The sequence below is a fragment of the Mirounga leonina genome, unplaced genomic scaffold (assembly GCF_011800145.1).
Source record: "Mirounga leonina isolate KUSES-001 unplaced genomic scaffold, KU_Mleo_1.0 Mir_117, whole genome shotgun sequence".
Lineage (NCBI taxonomy): Eukaryota > Metazoa > Chordata > Mammalia > Carnivora > Phocidae > Mirounga > Mirounga leonina.
The window spans coordinates 6,415,102-6,434,555 of record NW_023270274.1 but is presented as its reverse complement, the minus strand read 5'-3'; the positions used below and the strand labels follow the sequence as shown (position 1 = coordinate 6,434,555).

General features: G+C 47.7%; 1 protein-coding gene across 1 annotated transcript in view; it reads right to left on the bottom strand.

Annotated features, from left to right (window-relative positions):
- Nucleotides 1-13,016, bottom strand: part of LOC118007274 (arf-GAP with SH3 domain, ANK repeat and PH domain-containing protein 2-like) — a 119,253-nt gene extending 106,237 nt beyond the window's left edge. The window contains 3 exon segments of the mRNA XM_035000258.1: nt 2,360-2,432; nt 12,063-12,091; nt 12,857-13,016. Of these exon segments, the coding sequence (XP_034856149.1) occupies nt 2,360-2,432; nt 12,063-12,091; nt 12,857-13,016 (262 nt within the window).
- Between the last annotated feature and the right edge of the window lie 6,438 nt (nt 13,017-19,454).

Sequence of the window (19,454 nt, the reverse complement as noted above, 5' to 3'; positions counted from 1 at the left end):
GTCGGATGCTCAACCGACTGAGCCACCCAGGTGTCCCTTGACCCAAGATCACAAATCTTTCTTTAGTTCTGAGAACTTGTCAGCTATTACTTTTTTAAAACTTTCCCCTTTTCCATTTTTTCCCCCTCTTCTGCAAGTCCTTTTGGATGGATGCTAATATTGACCACTCTCAATCTGTTTTCTGTGGCTCTTGATTTTTACTTTACACTGTCCATTCTTTTACCTCACGTTCTGGCAAGGGGCCTCACGAATCCCCTCTCCTATGTGTGTAGCCTGCCATTTAGCAAATTTTACTTTTTATTTCAACAATGATATATTTTTCTATTTTCACACCTTTTACTGGTTCTTTTTCACTAGTACCTTTTCTGATCCCAGTAATTAAATACCTCCCTTGCCTTTTTAAGGATGTTAATCATACGTATGCTCTTATTTTAGAGTCCTGTTCTGATTGCCCTATTAATTTAGTTTCCTCAAGTGTAAGCTCTTTACTTTCTTGATTGGGGGCCCATACAATGTTAGGCTAGTCTTAATAGCATTTTTGAGCACGTAGAAGTGTCTCATTTTGATGAAGTCTGATTTAACCATTTTTCTTTTACGCTATTGCTTTCTGTGTCCTTTTCAAGGAGCCTTGCCTGCCCCGTGTTGTAAAGATGTTCTCCTATGTGTTCTTCAAGAAGCTTTATAGTTTTAGTTTTTAAATTTGAATCTATGAGCCATTTCAAAGTACTGTTTGTGTAGGGTGGGTGAGAGGGCTGTACTTCCTTTGTTCTGAGGGAAAGATCCAGCTGTTCCGGTATCATGTGCTAGAAACACCTTCGTCTCCCCATGGGACTGCCTCGGCAACTGTGCTGACAAGACACCTCTCAGTGAGGGTCTATTTCTAGACTGTCTTTTGTTCCAGTCACCTCTTTGTTGGCCCCCCCCAGCTAGCAACACAGTGTAGACCATTACTGGCTCACAAGACTTGAAGTCAGACGGTTTAAGTTCTCCCAACTTGTTTCTGTCCCAAGATTGCTTGGGATATTCCAGGTCCCGTGCGTTTCCATATTAAGTTTTGCAATCAGTTTGTCAATTTCTCCTGCTAGAATTCTGATTAGGACTGTGGTGCATCTTGAGATCAGTTTGGGGAGAACAGACATCGTGACTATATTGAGTCTTCCAATCCACATACATCATATACCTCTCCATTTATTTAGGTCTTTAATTCTGTCAGTGGTGTTTTATAGGTTTCAACATAGAGTCCTTGCCTATCTTTTGTTAAATCTGTTCCTAAATATACTAGCCATTCTTGACTGTAATACCATCTTTGTAGCTGAGATGTCCTACCGGCCTCTTCAGTCTTGGCTGGCACAGCCCTCCCTGGGGGAGGCAAACGCAGTTACTGGAGCTGCCGCTCACAACAGCAGAACTACGGTGGGGGCGGGGCTGGGCACAACAGGTACTTCCAGACCCTTCCCTGCCCCTCCCTCCTTTTAACCACCTGTGCCATTCCCTGTCCTTCTACTCCAGTTGCTACTATCATCAAAGGGAACATCACAAGGGTAATCTGGTGGCCTGACTGCGTCTGTAGGCACAGAGCCTGGGCCCCCTCCTCCTCCCGGCCACCAGCCACGGGCAAAGGGAGTGTCTCTGCCATACTCGGCAGCGGTGTGCTCTCCCACGAGCCAGCCTTGCTCCCTGCAGTCCACCACCTGTTTCCACGGTCTCTGGGAGCTCTCACAACTTCTAGCCCTCCAAGGCTGCCACTGGCTTGCTTCTGAGAGAAATGACAGAGTCACTTCATGACTTAAAAAAAAAAAATTATTTTCTATCATCGGTAAGGTTTTGAGCAGGGGGCAGACCTGCCACATGTGTGCAGCCTGAAATCTTTAAGTCAGAAAAAGGTTTATTAGTCTAGATCAGATATTACTTTGAATAGTTGATTGTGCTTTTATGTTAATTGTCATCCCAAACAAGAAAGGCAAGCATCGGATGAGAGAAACGGAAGAGCCATTCTGACATGATTAACACACAAACCAAACAACAGAGGCAGGAATGAGGCCGGTGTCCTTGTCGATCAGTCAGACAAAGCTGGTGTGGTGGGAAACTCAGCTGCACTTCAGAGAACAGGAAGCAGCGCACGGGATAGTGGGAGGGTGGGGGTCGGGGGCGGCAGATGAAGTGCCATTCCAGAATTAGAGACTTGACAAAACAAAACACACTTCTAAAAACTAAACATCCCAGCTCAACTTTACAATTTGCATGCCTAGAAAAAAAGGTTTGGTGGATTATTCATTAACGGTGACCACTATTACAGCATCAGTTTCTGCTAATGCAAGGATTTACACCAAGAAACCCCTAGGAAAGAATGCATACTCACCCAGCCCAGAGATATTTATTGCTTTCACGGATTTCTTCATTTTGTAAAGAACCATCCGGTCCACATCCAAAGCCTAGAATATAGAGAAGTGGTATTAGTGAGCTGTTTCTGGGGGACAAATCCTCAGTGTGGTGTGAAGATGGAGTCATCCCCAAAAGCCAACGCCCTCTCGGATGCCTCATCCACACGAAGCACCTGAGTCGCCTCTGCCCACTCTGCGCCCTGGACGTCCGCCCCCCGCAGTGACAAGGGTTTCACCTCAGACCGACTCCACTTTCAACCGGTCTCAATTCTCCCCGTGACCAAGCACGGCTCAGATCTGTGCGCACCCGCCAGCTGCTCCTTCCCAAGAGAGGCGAAGGACAGGGAGCAGGGGGAGGAGCGACAAGGGGGTGGTGAGGCAGATCAGCCACCAGTGTGTCCCTGCTCCGGCAAGACCTCCCTGCCCGGAGGCAGCAGGGTCCAGTGGAAGGCAAACCCACTCTGGATTTGCAAAGACCCAGATGTGAATTTGTTTGGGTTAGAAAGCACGTTCTTCTTAATCCTCTCCTAGCCTAGGCTTCTCTTCCAGAACCAGGGCGTAACAATATCTACTTCGCAAGGTTGAATGATTAGACACACTTAAGTATTTTTTTTTTTATTTTTTATTCTTAAGTTAATCCCCATACATTACATCATTAGTTTTAGATGAAGTGTTCCATGATTCATTGTTTGTGCATAACACCCAGTGCTCCATGCAGAATGTGCCCTCCCACACTTAAGTATTTAATATTCCTCTACTACACTCCGTTTAATAGTACACTTTAGGAGACCAACCACCACATAGTAGGATAGGGCACCTACAGGGCCTAGCCCATCGTAAGTGCTCAAGTAAGAACTGCTCAATGACTCATCAGATCAGGAATTTTAAGTACGGCTCTGCTTTCACAAAAGTTACAGGGGTAAAATTTCCTCTTAACCCAATTCAACACCGAAGAAGAGCAATGTGTCACTTCCAGCTGTGACAGGAGGAAGAGAGCGTGTGTGAACTGGGAGAGTGACACCTACCACAGGGTCACTGTAAAGAAACCAAGAACGGCAGGGGAAGCTAGACCTAGCCCAGCATCTGGTATATGGCGACGCTCAATAACATCGTTACTACTCGTCATGAGTTTTAATCATAAAAAATGGCAGCAGACTGCCAGCAGCAACATAGCACACCACCTCAGAGCAACCGCAGAGTCCTTCATGTCCAGCCTTCCGGAGTCACCTTTATGTTTTTATAAGAGAGTACATGCAAGTGGGGGGTGGGGAGGCAGAGGGAGAAGGAGAGAGAAAATCTTAAGCAGGCTCCATGCCCAGAGTGGGGCTTAACCCAGGTGCCCCAGATGAATCACTTCTTGAATCCACTTTCAATATCAGCACCCCAAGTCCCATTCTAAAGCAACAATGACTATTTTTTTTAAGATTTTTATTTATCGGGTACCTGGGTGGCTCAGTCGTTAAGCGTCTGCCTTCAGCTCAGGTCATGATCCCAGGGTCCTGGAATCGAGTCCCACATCGGGCTCCCTGCTCCGCAGGAAGCCTGCTTCTCCCTCTCCCGCTCCCCCTGCTTGTGTTCCTGCTCTTGCTATCTCTCTCTGTCAAATAAATAAATAAAATCTTTAAAAAAAAAAAAAGATTTTTATTTATTTATTATTTTAGAGAGAGAGAGAGCATGGGGAGGGACAGAGGAGAGGGAAAGACAAATCTCAAGCAGACTCCCCACTGAGCACGGAGCCCGAGGCGGGGCTTGATCTCACCACCCTGAGATCATAACCTGAGCCGAAACCAAGAGTCCGATGCTTAACCGACTGAGGCACCAAGGCGCCCCAGGAGAAGAGATATTTTAAAAAGCATTATTGGGGCACCTGGCTGGCTCAGCTGTAGAGCATACAACTCTGAATCTCAGGGTCATGAGTTCAAGCCCCAAGTTGGGTACAGGGTCTACTTGAAATTAAAAAAAAAAAAAAAGCCTTATTTTCTGACATACTGTAGGAAGGGGTAGGTAAGGATTGACATAAGAAAGTCAAAATTTCTTATAGAGAACTAGCTTTTATTTTCCTGTCATCATTAGTCTGTTCTTGACTCACCCCAACTTTTCCCGTAGCACCCTGTGCTTACTCAATAGTTCATCTGATAAAATTTACTGAGTACCTACTATGTGCTAAGTACTAATCCAGGTATTAAGAGATACAACGGTGAGCAAAACAGAGCAATGCCCATGCCTGCTCAGAATTCACAATCTAGAAAGATAATGCCCTAAATAAACACAAAGCCAGAAGTCCAGGACTATCATGTACCTGGCCTGCCTTTCTATTTGTCCTGCTCACCTCAAGACCTGTGCTGCCCTACGGGGGGTACCAACAAGGCACACGTGTCTATTGAGCATGGACATATGGTCAGTGCCACACATTAAAACGATAATATTTTGGACATATTAGCTTAAATGTTAATAAAATTAACTTTATGTCTTTTTCCTTTTTTCAGTGGTCTTCTTTAAGGGCCGGAACTTGCTCATGGCTGTGTTCCCAGTGCCCAGCAGAGAGCTGACACAACAGGACCAAAAAACAGCTCAGTCAGTGCCCCTGAGACCAGAAAGGCAGGCAGGGACTCAAGAGGCTGGCAAGGGTGTCTGGCTGAGCTTAGAGAAAGGGGGCAGCTACCGAAGGCTTCCCCCCAGAGAAGGGAGGGCTGTACTTGAAGGTCACTCAAGCCCCAGCAGGAACAATGGATTGAGCAGGCAGGAAGTAGATTCAGGGAAAGGATATCCAAAGGTGAAGGACTGGCTGGGACCCATGATTGGGAAGCCACATGGGATCGGTACAGGGCAGCAGACATTCTGGAAAAGTCAGTGAGTAGCCAGGGAGATCTATTCTGCCTCCTCAACTGATTTTAGGTCTCCAGCCTCTGGCACCCTCAAGGATGACAGACTAATCCGCCCACAGGGGTTTGACTCAACTGTGCTAAGAAAAATGGGCACCGGAGTAGTTGTCTATCTCAGTGTGGAAGGCCGACCACAGATGAAATATGCTTCGTAACACCGCTGAACTCTGACAAATTTCCTCCCACATTATACTGTGGGGCACACCCCTCCCTGATCTCTTCCTGCATAAAAGTCTTGTAAAAATAGGCCACCATATGGAATCTTCTACCTCTGTTATTAAAGGGGATGTGCTGTTTCCCGAACTCAGGGACGAGTGGATAAACGGTAACTTGCTTTTCGAGTCTGTTAAGAGCCTGGAAATAAAGGTGAGGTAGGCGTAGAGGTTAGGTTTAAATTAAAACTGAAAGAGGGAAAAGCAATTACCTCCCCACTCAGAAACACACCCTTCATTATGGTGCATATTTACAGATAATTAAGATTAAACTTGGTCAGGAGAAGAAGTTAGAATGATTAAGACTGAGTGCTAGAAAAAGTCTTCTGTCAATTACATATAAAAACAGCCCCGGAATCCTAAAACAACAACAAAATAACAAAACTTGAGAGCCTCAAGAAGCCAAAGGTGTCCACTGATCCCGGCTAAGATTCCTAATAGACTGGGCACTCACCCACACCCTCCTCTCCCCAGAGCTACCCAAGCTTAAAAGAAGGAAAAAGAGCTGCGGTCTTGGCCAGAATGTGTGTGTAAAAACTATAAACACAAGCAAAAACTGAACAGCCAATACGGACCTAAGCGGAAACACGGCGCAACAGCTAAAGTCTGGCCAAACCGCATTAATTCTGATGACCTACGCTGCGGCTGACCTTTAGTTTATAAAACAAGTTTCACAGAGTCAATTTATCACATAAACAAGACTGAAGAGATGTGTCTCCGATATTTTAGAGGAAAAAGAACAACTGTGTCCAACCTCTCCAAAAGCGTCTCTTGTGACCCCTGAACCATTACGTGAACGGCCCCGGTTCTGATTTATTCCTGCGAGCAGCTCCCCGCAGTCTCGGCAGCTCGTCCACGGACGGTGACTCCCGGGAGGCCTGAGCCAGCGAAAGGAAAGCCCCCCCAGGAGGGGACCCCAAGCCCTTTGCTCTTCCCCTCCTCAGATCTGTGCTGTCCAATAGGGAAGCCGCTAGCCGTGTGGGAACATGGAGAATAAAATTAATTAAAACGGAGTGAAGTAAAAAATCCAGCTCCTCGTGTCTCGACACCTTTCTCAGGAGTCTGAGAAACAATATCCTGTTTCTAAACACGCCATCCCCTTTATGCTCTTCCTCTGTACCTGCAGACCCCTCTGTGCGCCATCCCCAAGGGCAGTGCCTAAGGCACTGGCATTATCCGGGGGGGGGTCCCCTCCTCTTCCTCACCCCGCCATGGGCTCAGCCCAGAGGTGACCGTGTGACACACCCGTCCCCCTTCAGAGGGCTGAAGTTATTAGTCTTTGTTCCCAGAGCCTACGGATGTCCATCCTTGCATGGAGGCACCTGCCTCCTGATGCTGGACGGTGGGGGCCAGATCCACAGTCTGTCTGAGGAGCTGAGTCGGGAGCAGGTGGGCACCTGCCGGCGGGCTGGTTTTTGCGAGGCCATGAGCTAAGGATCTGCACAGATGAACGTTTACAACTGATATGGCAACGAGGCAAAGGGGAATAGTAGCTTTGAACCCCAATGCAGAAATGTTCCCAGAAAGAATTCCCTGATTCTGATTAGTAGACCAGCATTATCAAAAAACTGTACTTCATCCAGTATATTTTGAACTGTGTTAAAAAAAACTATGGAAATTTACTTTCTCTCTTATAATGTAAGTACCTATATAATATCTTCCATTTTGCCTCTAGGCCTACAAAGCCTAAAATATCCACAGTGGGGCCCTTCACATCCGGCCCTGAGGATTCACGCAGAGCTTTCTCCAGTGCTATCAGCCAGCCCAGTCTCCTCTTGGTACAGCACCAGTTTGGCCGCCAGCAATTCGAGCCAGTGAGGGTAGGACGGGGCTGGCTTCATTCTCGGAACCCAAAGACACTGCCTGGAGGAAGAGGAAATAACAGACCACAGGCCTCCCCCCACTGGGCCGCCTGGGACTCCTGTTCCACTCTCCTGTCCCAGCTCTTCTCCCTCACTCCTTTTATGAAAGGCTAACCTGAGAGGAAATGACATTTTTGAGAGACACAGACCAAATAACAAAACAAAGCAACACCCAGGATGTGGTGGCTTTGCCCAAGGATGGCTTTGCCAAGGAAGAGCCATGCAAACGTTTGGATGGCAGCTTTTCCTCATCACACGTTTGACTCTACTTTTAAAGTAACGCAAAACATTAATGACAGTGTCAAACATTCCCAGAGGCCTTCTGGGAAGCACAGGAATGCACTGTGGCCTGCAGGCTCATTTGAAGGCCAGAGCAATAATGGATCTACCTCCTCCTGGGAATAAAGCAGAGGCCTGGAGAACAGCAGGTGTCAGAAAGAATTACGATCAAATCAGTATCCAAGCTAAATCCAGCTGTGTAAGACGTATACTTAAGGACACACTAGAAGGGCACACTTGCTATTCTCTAATAAAACTGAAGTTACTCATAGTACATACGTATCTGCACCAGAAGACAAGGGTGTTCATGGCACTCTTTGAAATAGCTGAAAACTGGACAAACCCAAGTGCCTGTTAATGGTAAAATGGATGAACTGTTGCACGGACACAGACAAACTTTACCCACTCAGAACATAAAGGAATTTCACAAAAATGTGAAGCCAAAGCAGCAATTTGCAGAAGTATACATGCAGTATACTACCATAAAAATCTAAAGAAATAGGAAAAACTGGATTATATTGTTTATGTTTAGGGATGTATAATGTTGCTGATAAAACTACAAAGAGAAGGGAGGAGATGTCTATCGCACAGCTGGGTGGGCAGCTACTCTGAGGGTGTTGACAGGAAACAGGCGAGTGCTCTCTGAATGCTGACCGTGACCAGGAAGGACAGGTGATGGCTGGATGAGAGTCTGTTCATAATCATTTTTTTTTTTAAGATTTTATTTATTTATTTGACAGAGAGAGACAGCAAGAGAGGGAACACAAGCAGGGGGAGTGGGAGAGGGAGAAGCAGGCCTCCTGCCGAGCAGGGAGCCCAAGGCGGGGCTCGATCCCAGGATCCTGGGATCATGACCTGAGCCGAAGGCAGACGCTTAATGACTGAGCTACCCAGGCGCCTCCATAATCATTCTTTAATTATAGTATATTTCCTTATGTGTGTGTACGTGTGCATGTACGTGTGTGTGTGTGTGTGTATATGATATGCTCATTTGAATAAAAATAAATTTAAAGCCTTCTTTATGGAAAAGAAATTAAGATCAACCACAGTTTGGGGGCAGAGCCAGAAAGGCTGCCAAAATGAAAGTACCTCACAGGGGTAATTTATTAGCTCAGCATTTGGTCACACATTTGGTCACACACAATGAGTGAAAGGAACTCCCCCTGTTGTTTTCCCTCTCTTGCTGTCTCTCTGTCTCTCTGTCAATAAATAAATAAAATCTTTAAAAAAAAAAAGAAATAAACTGTTATAAACTAGAGGACAAGCAAGTGTTGTATTATACACACAAACTGTGTATATAAAAATACAAGAAACAAATAATTTTTGTTGTCTCGGAAAGTTGGAGGGCTTTTTGGATTTTTCTACTTTTTTTTTTTTTTTTTTAAGATTTTATTTATTTGACAGAGAGAGACAGCGAGAGAGGGAACACAAGCAGGGGGAGTGGGAGAGGGAAAAGCAGGCCTCCCGCCGAGCGGGGAGCCCGATGTGGGACTCGATCCCGGGACCCCAGGATCATGACCTGAGCCGAAGGCAGACGCTTAATGACTGAGCCACCCAGGCGCCCTGGATTTTTCTACTTTTAAACTATCATCAATGTGAGTACATTATACTTGAAATTTTTTAAATTAAGGAAACAAAAAGTACTTCAATATCCTACACTGTTACCTTTTACAGTTATTTTCAGATCAAGCAGGATACTGGATATTAACTTTGAGCACAAAAATGTGCCAAAAAAACTGATTAAACAATAAAGAAAAATACTCAAAATGGCATCTTTCCATACATAAATATATACGCAGAAAAAAATCCTGGAAGACATGAATTTGGCACAGGGGTTCCATAAGAAGACAGAAAAGACCATGAAGGCAGGCTTCATTTTTTGGTACTGTTTGGTACTACAAAAATATATTTATGTGTGATTTGTATGGTTAAAAATAAATAATGGAAGATGAACAGCTCTCCGGAATAAAAAGGAATGTCACTTACCCCACCTGACTGGCTGAGAACATCAGAAGCTGGACCCCAGGAAGCAAAGAGCTCATAAAACATGAAAATCACTGACAGTCCTCGTCCAGTCACAGTCCCGTCCCAGGACAGATAAAAGAAATACAAACCAAAAGAACAAAGGCTCTGGAGGATAGGGAAGGCTGAGGTTTGAAATACAAAACAGGGGCACCTGGCTGGCTCGGTTGGTGAAGCATGTGACTCCTGATCTTGGGGTCGTGAGTTCGAGCCCCACAGGGTGTGTGGAGATTATAAATAAATAAACTTTAAAAAAAAATTAAATACAAAACTGGTGCCACCCTGACTTGGCAGCTGACAGTGCCACTGCCCGCTCTCGTCTTCTGGAAAGTAAGCTTGCCAGAGCGAGCAAAGGGCTTTGCCAGAGCCGTTCCTATCCCACATCCCCATGGCCTCCCTCCTTTCCACACAAGTTATTTCTACAAAGACATTCTCAGCAGGACTCTGAAAAGAACCCCAAATGCCCAACCAAGGAGAATAACCACACGATTAAATTCTGGGCAGTTGCTACCATGACCGAAATGGATGTGAAACCGTTCGGTGGAAGAAGAACACAGACCATGTGAAAATGCCATGTTAACCAAGGAGAGCCTCAAGGCTCGTCCAGCTGGAAGAACCAAGTCCCCACAAGCACTCCCATGACCTCTACCACTGGAGACACCAGCCAGGAACGCAAGCTTTTCTAGATCACTCCCTTAGAGAAACGGAAAGAGAGGACAATACATTCTAGCTTTACAAAAATGCTTCACATCCTGATTTCTACTTTGGGACAGAAAGAGCTTCCGGGAGATCTGGGAGAGCTGAAAAGAGAAAGGAGCATTTTGGCAAGGCAGCCACAGTACCCCAGCAGCAAAGAAAGGCGCCCCTGGTCTCTGTGCCCTGATGCCCCGCTCCCAGAAGAGGGCCTGGCCTGAAGTCCCCACTGACACCTTCCACACTGCACTACTCAGCTCTGCTCCCTCGGATCGACTCAAGAGCCCACATACAAGCAGGAAACGGGCCATCTCAGGGGAACAATCACACCTGGAACAGGGGACATCAGACTGGAAGGTGCCAGCACAGCACTGAAAGAAGATGGAAGGGAAGGGGTGAGGCCATGCCCCGGGCCAGGCACTGGAGGCCCGGTGACACAGAAGCAGCGGGAGAGGCTGGGAAGGTGACCTTCAGTTGGGAGTGAGGTCAGCCTTCCACATCTGTCCCAGTTCCAGAAGACAATGTAATCGCAAGCCAGGCTGATTTCCCCAGGAAACAGGGATCCAGCCGCATGAACTCCACTCCAGTAACATAAACAGGAGAGAGGAGACGTGAGAGAGCTGTTTTCTCTGAGCCCCACGTGCGGGCAAGGAGTACTAAGTAGGACTTTGCTTCCGGGGGCTCTGGAGGTCTGCCCAGAAACCATCCTTCACACTCATTCTGTGGGTTCTGTCCCTAGCCTTGTGCCTTTTAGCCGACTGGGCCCTCGACAGGGGCCTTTCTGCTGTCAACCGGCTGCCACATTTGTGCTTTGTGCATTCTTCCAGAAAGTACCTCTTCTAACTGAAACTACACTCTGGGTGATACCCACATTGGAAAGGGGAAAAACCATCACTCCATTATTCAGGCCTCCTCGTTCCCTTTTACCAGCCACACCCTAACTCCACCATGTCACCTCTAGGGAGACACCAAAAAGGAAAGAACCCAGTAGAATGTGATCTCAGTTCCGGTCCCTCCGGGCCGGATCCTCTAGAATAGTACAGTGGCTAAAAGTCACTGGCTTTTTAACCAAACAGACAGAGTTCCAAACCAGACTCCACATATCAGCAGCACGACCTCAGAAAAATTGCTTCCCGTCCCTGAGCTTGGTTTTGTCATCTCGAACTTGGGAATACTACTACTTGCTTCAGACGATAAGATCTCCAATGTGTCTGGGACTCTGGAGGCACTCCATAATCGACAGCCTTCAAGGTGCCCTCTGGGTGTGCCCTCTGGGTCTCTAAGGGGCTACACCTACACTATGCCCAGTAAGGAGGGGCTGTCCAGGAACACCATCAGCCGGGTACTGTTGCAATCCGTAAGATAAACATTTTCAGGTCTGATAATGGTTATGGTAACAAAGAAAAAAACTAAGGAAAAAAAAAAAAAACCTTTATAGCTCATCCCAGCCTTTCACTTGCATTAATGAGGTTTTTTTTTCCCATCAACATTTAAATTCTTCAAAACATTCTCTGATGTGTTTCTAACTCCCCAGAGGGGTGACATGGGCAAAGGCAGGGCCATATGGCAAGTGACAGAGCAGGGTGCTCTGGGCCACCTTCGTGGAGGGGGTCACTTGTCCCCTCTGGGCTTTCAAATGGGACAGAGTGGGCACAAGGGAAGCACACGGGTCCTGCTGTCAGTCTGTCCCCTGCTCCCCCATTCCGCAGATTCCTTGGGAACCCCACTTACAAAGCAAGGCCTCCAGGCAGGCTTGCCCCCTCACATCTGGGTGACACGTGCGTAGTCTAGCACAGTTCACGCTCTGTGCCCCCTCTCCCCACAAACGGCCACACTGAGGTGAGGGGGTAGCCTTGGATGGTCTCCAGGCTCCAGGAGTGTTGGCAGAAACAAAGTGACTCAGGTTAAGTCGTTGGCATTTGAGAGAAATGCCTTTCAGTTCCAAAGACAGCAGATGAGTGGCTTCCAGAGGCACCGATTCTTGGGCCCAAGAATCACAGAGCACTTCACATTCCACAGAGCACTTTCAGCATCCACTACCTTACACAACATTTCCAGCATCTTGTGAAACCACCACTGATTTCCCCAATTTAAAGTAAAAGAAACTGACGCAAAGAGTTGGACTTGCCCAAAGTTGTTTATTTGGCTTTGAACTAAAGAAAGGCTAGCAAAGTTCCAGCAGACTGAGAAGCAAGCTTCCAGAACCACGTGGCCCCCGTCTCACCCTCCCGCTACAGTTTATAACTGCTTGGCTACCAGAGCCAGGAGAGGCGCAGGGGGCCTGTGGACTTCTGCTGCTACCTCCCTTGATGCTGGGGGAAAATAATCCCCTCGTCCCCCTCTCCATCAGGCTGCCTTTCAGCCCCTTCCCTAGTCCGGGGCTAAAATCACTCGGAGCCGCTCTTCCCGCGCCAGGGATGCCGTGCACTCCCAGCCCGTAGGACTGCAGCGCGCCCACCACCACCACTGTGCTGCGTGTGACGTTCCCCAGGAGCACCGGCAAACCCACCTAGACCCTCAACCACCTGACGTGAGCAATTCTGGGGCCAGAGCGCCAGGGGAGCAGACAGCAGGCAGGTGGTGGTGGTGGTGGGTCGTCTGCCACCATTCGCCTGTATCCAGGTTGCACACGCTATTCTTGGGCTTTAAGGGGAAGATGAAATGACCACTGTTTAGTCTCGCCATGTCTTGATCTTCCACTTCTCAGTTCCTGTTTCCCATCCCAGAGACCTGGCCCCACTGCCCTACGATGGAATGGGAAGTAGGGAGGAGGAGGGAAACCCAGAATGAGGAAGGGAGAAGAAAGGAAGGAACCAAATGGCCTGCCATGCACATAGTCAGCCTCTAAATGCAGCAGAGATGGTTTCTGGAAAAGAGGAGGGAGGGTGCGCAGATGAGGCTGGCATGCTCACTAGATCTCTTGTTCCCCTGCCCCTCCACAGGCACACAGACGTCACGCCCTCCATCCACAGCTCCCTGCCCCCAAGTCTGTGGTCTCCAGGAACTAACCTTTGGTTTCTGCTATCCAAGAGGTGCAGTGAGGGGAAGAGGGCGGCTGAGCAGGAACTGCCAGGCATCTTTCCTGTCCCCAGACAACATACTCTGCACCCCATTTCATCCTTATCACCCAGGCCTATCATGAGCGCCAGCGGTGCAGCAAAGAGACCTTAGACTCAAGAGACACAGACCTGGGCCTTAGTTCCCACATCCCCACACACAGATTCCTTCAACTCCTGGGGCCCGGTTTCCATATCCCTAAAACGGGGAAATAAGATCCATTTGATACGGCTCTTGTGATGATCACACGCTAGGTCTGAGCACAGCCCCGGCCACTGGAAAGCATCTGGATTAATGCGAGGATACTTCCCTCCTGCCACCCCCAGAGACGGCACAGCGCAGCAATCAGGTCATCTGGTTAGTGACCGGCTCTAGGGCAGAACAGGTGCACTGTGGACCCGCGTCTTGATCTAGCTCTCCTCCAGCTGCACCTCTCTCCACATATGGTTAAGGGCCAAAGGCCAAGGGGGCTGTACTACCGGGAGCCCACAGCTCCCCCTCCTAGACTGCACTGTGGATACCCAGCACCCAACTACCCCCTGTGCCAGCAGACTGAGTCCGTGTGGGCTTCTCCCCTGAACTTTTCCCAGATGTGTTTAACCCTAGGCCCAAAGGGTAGGGAGAAGGTGGACAGAGCTTGGACAGGAGGTGGCCCCCCCAGGTATGAGAAGGTAAAGCCTGCCCAGAGGCCTTGCTTTGTAAGTGGGGTTCCCCATACCAAGGGGTCTACAGCGTGGGGGAGCAGGGGACAGGTTGATGTCTGTTCCCCTTACACCTGGAACTGGGGCTCCCTACTCTGCTCTGCTTGACCCTAGGACTATGCAGAACCCTTCAGGGCCCAGGTGTGAGAGCCGAGAAGGAGGTGTGGAGAAGTTCAGCACCCACTTCCAGCCTCAAACATAGCAGGGCTACATGGCCAGTGTACATGGTAAGCACCAGCAGTGTTCATCTGAAGAAAAGATACCTCTGCTAAAAACACAGAACAAGACTGGATTCTGCTGCCTGGAAGGACAGAAGTCCACAAAATGGTGCTGCACTGTGACCGGCGGGCCACCTCAGAGTGGGGAGGTCTGAGAGCCCATGGGGAGCAATGTGGGAGCAGAGATAAGGGCCCATCAGAGATGCACACAGCCTCACTCCTTTTTCCCTCTGAGTAACTGTCCTCACCTAGGAAGCAGGAGTAAAAGATAGGACAGGAATTCGGGAAAGGCCAGCTTAGGAGGAGCCCAGAGAGCATGACCCAGTTGGCAAGAAGGGCAGGTCACAGGGCCAGACGAGGCGGCGGGGGCGAGGCCAGAAGTAGGGGGAAGAGGGGACAAAGGCAGGGCAGGGTCCCTGTCACTGAGGGGCAGTGGGGAGGATGGGACATGCAGCAAAAGGCATGAACAGCTCTTGGCTGAGGCAGCTCAGAACCTTCTTGGGCTTCTGCGGGTCATTAAAGGCTGTTAATTTTCGGGATTTGGGGATGTGAGCATTTCTCCACCAGGAAGGGCTTCAGACCATTAGTTTTCTTTGTCTGGTCTCCATCCAAAGAAAAGAAAATTTGAAACCTCAGCTAATTAAACAGGAAGGAAAGAAAGGGAGTGGATTCCCTGAGCCACCACACTGAGGGGAAGAGGCTGCCCCCCGCCCCAACTTGCCGGAAGCGGGGAGGACCAGACCCACTCACGCTTCCCCACCACAGAGACACAAGGCCCTGCTGCACCCTGCACTTCCCGGGGAACCCCACAATGCTGAGTCCTACAAACGGACACTGCACATAATGGTGCTGTTGGTTTAGGGTGAAGGAGACGAGAGAGGGACAAAGCTAAAGACAGAGGTTCTACACGTAAGGATTGCCCAGGTTTCTCCGACCAGGGTGCTCTCTGCCTTGAAGCTAACGCGCAAGGTATTTATTTCCTGCCCCTTGAGAAAGCAAATATACTGATTATTCACCATTCCTCCCAAAAGCTGGGGACACCGCAGCAGCCTAGGGAAGAGAGAGCAGTGTGATGGGTTCTGCTGCCATGACCCGCACGGCCCAGGGCTGCAGAAGGCTTCCATTTACTAGCGACAGGGAATGCTGGATTGTGCAGGATGAGGGCATGCGTGTTGGGACACCATCCGAGCTGTCACCCCCTCATATTTGGCCCTTGATCAGTGACTTCTCCTCCGAGGTTCCAGATGTAAAATTCTATGAAACTACTATCCTCACAACACTTGCGCTTCATGCTTCCCAAGAGTGATCACAATTATGTTCCAATATATGTGACGTAAGGGTTAACTTCACAGATGAAATGAAGAATCCTGCTTGCAAGTGTCAATAAAACCAATTAATGACTAGCTATTAATACTATGAAGAATCCTATCCCACATGTAAAAACGCATATTTGGTCATGGCAGAAAGTAATTTTCAACAATTTTTTAAAAATCCCACTGCATTTCTCTGGCGTGGATTTCTCAAGCAGACTGGAAGAAATGTCAAGCATCAGTGAAGACTGCTCACTGGAAGGTCAGGTGCAGACAGGACAATATCAGCAGGGGTCGTGGGAGTGGCAGCAGTAAGTCTCTTTTGTCCACACAGCAATAGAAACAAGAAGCGCTTTTACGTACGTTACAGCTGATGATTCTTAAACTCCGGGTGAGGCAGGTAATATTATAGCAAGGCAGAAACTAAGGCTGGGAAAGGAAGCTAGGTCATTTTTCCAAGGCCACAGAGTAATGATAAAACCAAGATGCCATCTTTGTGATTTCCTTTTCAGTTCAAAAATGCCCCCTCATTCTCTTAGCCTGTTGTTCTTTCTGGAATCACTTGCTGTTTCCTTCGTCTTTTCAAAGCAAACGAATGTTAAAAAGTCAAGAAACAAGGAACAACAAATGGAGAGAATAAAACTATTTTCATCCTGGGGGACAAACTGTAAAACCTGCAGTCATTCTTATTAGGCAGCTCTTTTGTTCATGTAGCCGTCTGTGATTTTGTTCATAACCACCGTTTGCGATACAGCGATTGAGACTTCTCAGAAACTGAGCCCCACGGCATAAAGACAAGACGACCACCACCCTCCTACCAGGGACCGACGACTTCTGTCTCTGCATCCCCAGCACCTAGTACAGCGCCTGACACCTATAAATGCTCCATGAACATGGACTTCGTGAAACCCTGTGCATCCGGTCTTCAGTGCACACCGACCAATGCCGTCACCAGCTCTGCTGGGGAAAGGTCTCCCACAGGAGGTAAGCAGAGCCATGTGCTGAAGGAGGTGACAGGTTGTTAGAAGGCAAGGAACCACAGGTAGGGAGATGGAACAGTCAAGATCAGCAGAGAAGCGGGGCTCTGTGGGCCTCTCCCGGGCACCCAGAGCAAGAACATGAATGGGCAGGACAAATAGCTAAGAGAGAGTTGTGATGGATGGATTTCATTCACTTGGTGGCAGCTTCTTAAAACGCAATTCGTCTGTATGCAGTGCATTAGAAAGCTTATCTTCCTAGAATACAAAGTATTTAGATATGTAACATCACGTCCCACAAAACAACTCAGTGAAAACAATGAGGCTGTTTTCATTCATTTAAAATTGGCAGTGTAGATGCCGATGGCCTGTACTTTCACTTCAGAACTCTTACTCAAGATGGGGAAAATTTTGATTTGCACATATAAATAGAAACAGATGGTCACAGACATTCTTTAAAAACAAAACAAAACAGCCCAATATTCTTTATTTAAACTAATTCAAAAGCTTTGAAACAGTAAGACATTTATTCCAAACCCCTACCACTCACGCCATCTAATACCCTCTGGAGGCCTTATCTCAAGTATGTCCCACAACTAAGCCCCTAAAACTTACAGTCACTGCTAAGCCCATGTAAATATTATCATGGCATTAATTTGTGAAACATTAATTCCTTCTTGTACATTGCTGCTTTGCCTTTTAACTGAAGATGGGATATGCATGTACACACATGCCAAACACCAACTTTTTTTTTTTTTTTTTAATGTAGGCTGCACACCCAGCGTGGAGCCCAACGCAGGGCTTGAATTCACAACCCTGAGATCAAGACGTGAGCTGGGAGCAAATGACGCTTAACCCACTGAGCCACTCAGGCGCCCCTAAATACCAACTTTTAACATCTGGGCACCCATACCCACGTGCTAACCTTTTTCTGTCTTGGTTACCCCAGAGTCGTGCTTGGCACATAGTGGGCACTCAATAAAATAATCACTGAATGAATTGTGCCCCCAGGATAACCACTGGGTATTTGTCTTTTTCTGATTGACTTATTTTGCTTAGCATTATACTCTCTAGCTCCATCCATGTCATTGCAAATGGCAAGATTTCATTCATTTTTATGGCTGAATGATATTCCTGTGTGTGTGTGTGTATCACATCTTCTTCATTTTTTTTTTTAAGATTTTATTTATTTATTTGAGACAGAGAGAATGAGAGAGAGAGAGCACATGAGAGGGGGGAGGGTCAGAGGGAGAAGCAGACTCCCTGCCGAGCAGGGAGCCTGATGTGGGACTCGATCCAGGGACTCCAGGATCATGACCTGAGCTGAAGGCAGTCGCTTAACCAACTGAGCCACCCAGGCGCCCCCTTCATTTTTTTTTAAGATTTTATTTATTTGAGAGAGAGAGAGAGAACATGAGCGGAAGGAAGGGCAGAAGGAGAGGGACAAGCCGACTCCCCCGGCTGAGCAGAGAGCAGGAGGTCCCTGCATCAGTTCCGCCCCTCAATCCCTTTGTAATCTTGGGCAAGTTGCTTCACCTCTGAAAACTGGGAGGGGGTGAACTCCATACCCTGTAAGGGCACCACCTAGAACTATCCATGGCTGTGAACACACGGAACCAGCTGCTACCTCTTTAAGCTCCAGTGTTCATCTACATCAAATCATTCCACAATACCAAGATGATGTGAGGTCATCTCTTCAAAATTCCACAGAAGAATTTTTTCAAGTAAATTGCAGGATATGGACTCTTTAAATTTTTTTCTATAAGAATGATTTATCCCAGCTCCCCAGAATATCTGCAATATTATTCTGCAGAGTGTATCTTTCAGAATCTTGTAACAGATAATTGTTATTTAAATGTTCCACTTCTCTTGAACAGCCCCTTCCAGTGAGAGCCAGTCAACACTCTCAGAATCTCTGCTCTCACAAGGCATTTCAACATATAAAAAGCAACTTACATGGTATAAGTAAAGACAAGTAGATCAAAGAAGTTACACAATGGCCATCAAGAACATGAAAAGATGCTGAACATCATTAGTTATCAGGGAAGTGTAAGTTAAAACCACAATGAGATTCCACTGCACACCCGCGAAAGTGGCTGATGATGCCAAGGATGTGAAGGAGTGGGAGCTCACGCACACTGCCAGTGGAAATGAAAAATGGCAAGACCACTTCAGAAAACAGTATGGCGTATCTCAGAAACACACACTCAGTATACGACCCAGCAATCCCATCCCTAGGTATTCGCCTAAATCAAGAAATGAAACATTATGTCCACACAAAGACTTCCACTCAAGTGTTCATGGCAGCTTTATTCATCATAGTTGCAACCCAAAAAGGACCCAGATGCCCATCAACTGGTGAGCTGATAAACTGTGGTACAGTCATGCAATAGAATATGTCTAGGCATGATCTGCCTGTATTCCTAAATTCTTTTTTTTTTTTTTAAGATTTTATTTATTCATTCGAGACACAGAGATACACAGAGAGAGAGAGCACGAGTGGGGGGAGAGGCAGAGGGAGAAGCAGGCTCCCCACTGAGCCAGGAGGCAGACGTGGGGCTTGATCCCAGGACCCTGGGATCATGACCCGAGCCGAAGGCAGACGCTCAACCATCTGAGCCACCCAGGCTCCCCTATTCCTAAATTCTTTGAGTACCTTTCCAAAGGCCTTTAAAAGAAATTTCTCTGGATTTACTGGTTCCTCAATCATTCCAAGTCTAATGCAGTTCCGACAGCTGTCGGTTCCAACATCATCAGCCATCCGTCTGCCCGGCCTGGCCCCCCTGCCTGCTCTCCACAGCAGCACCTGTCAGCGTCTGTGCAGTGTGTGTTAATGACTGTCTTGACACTGGGGAGGGCT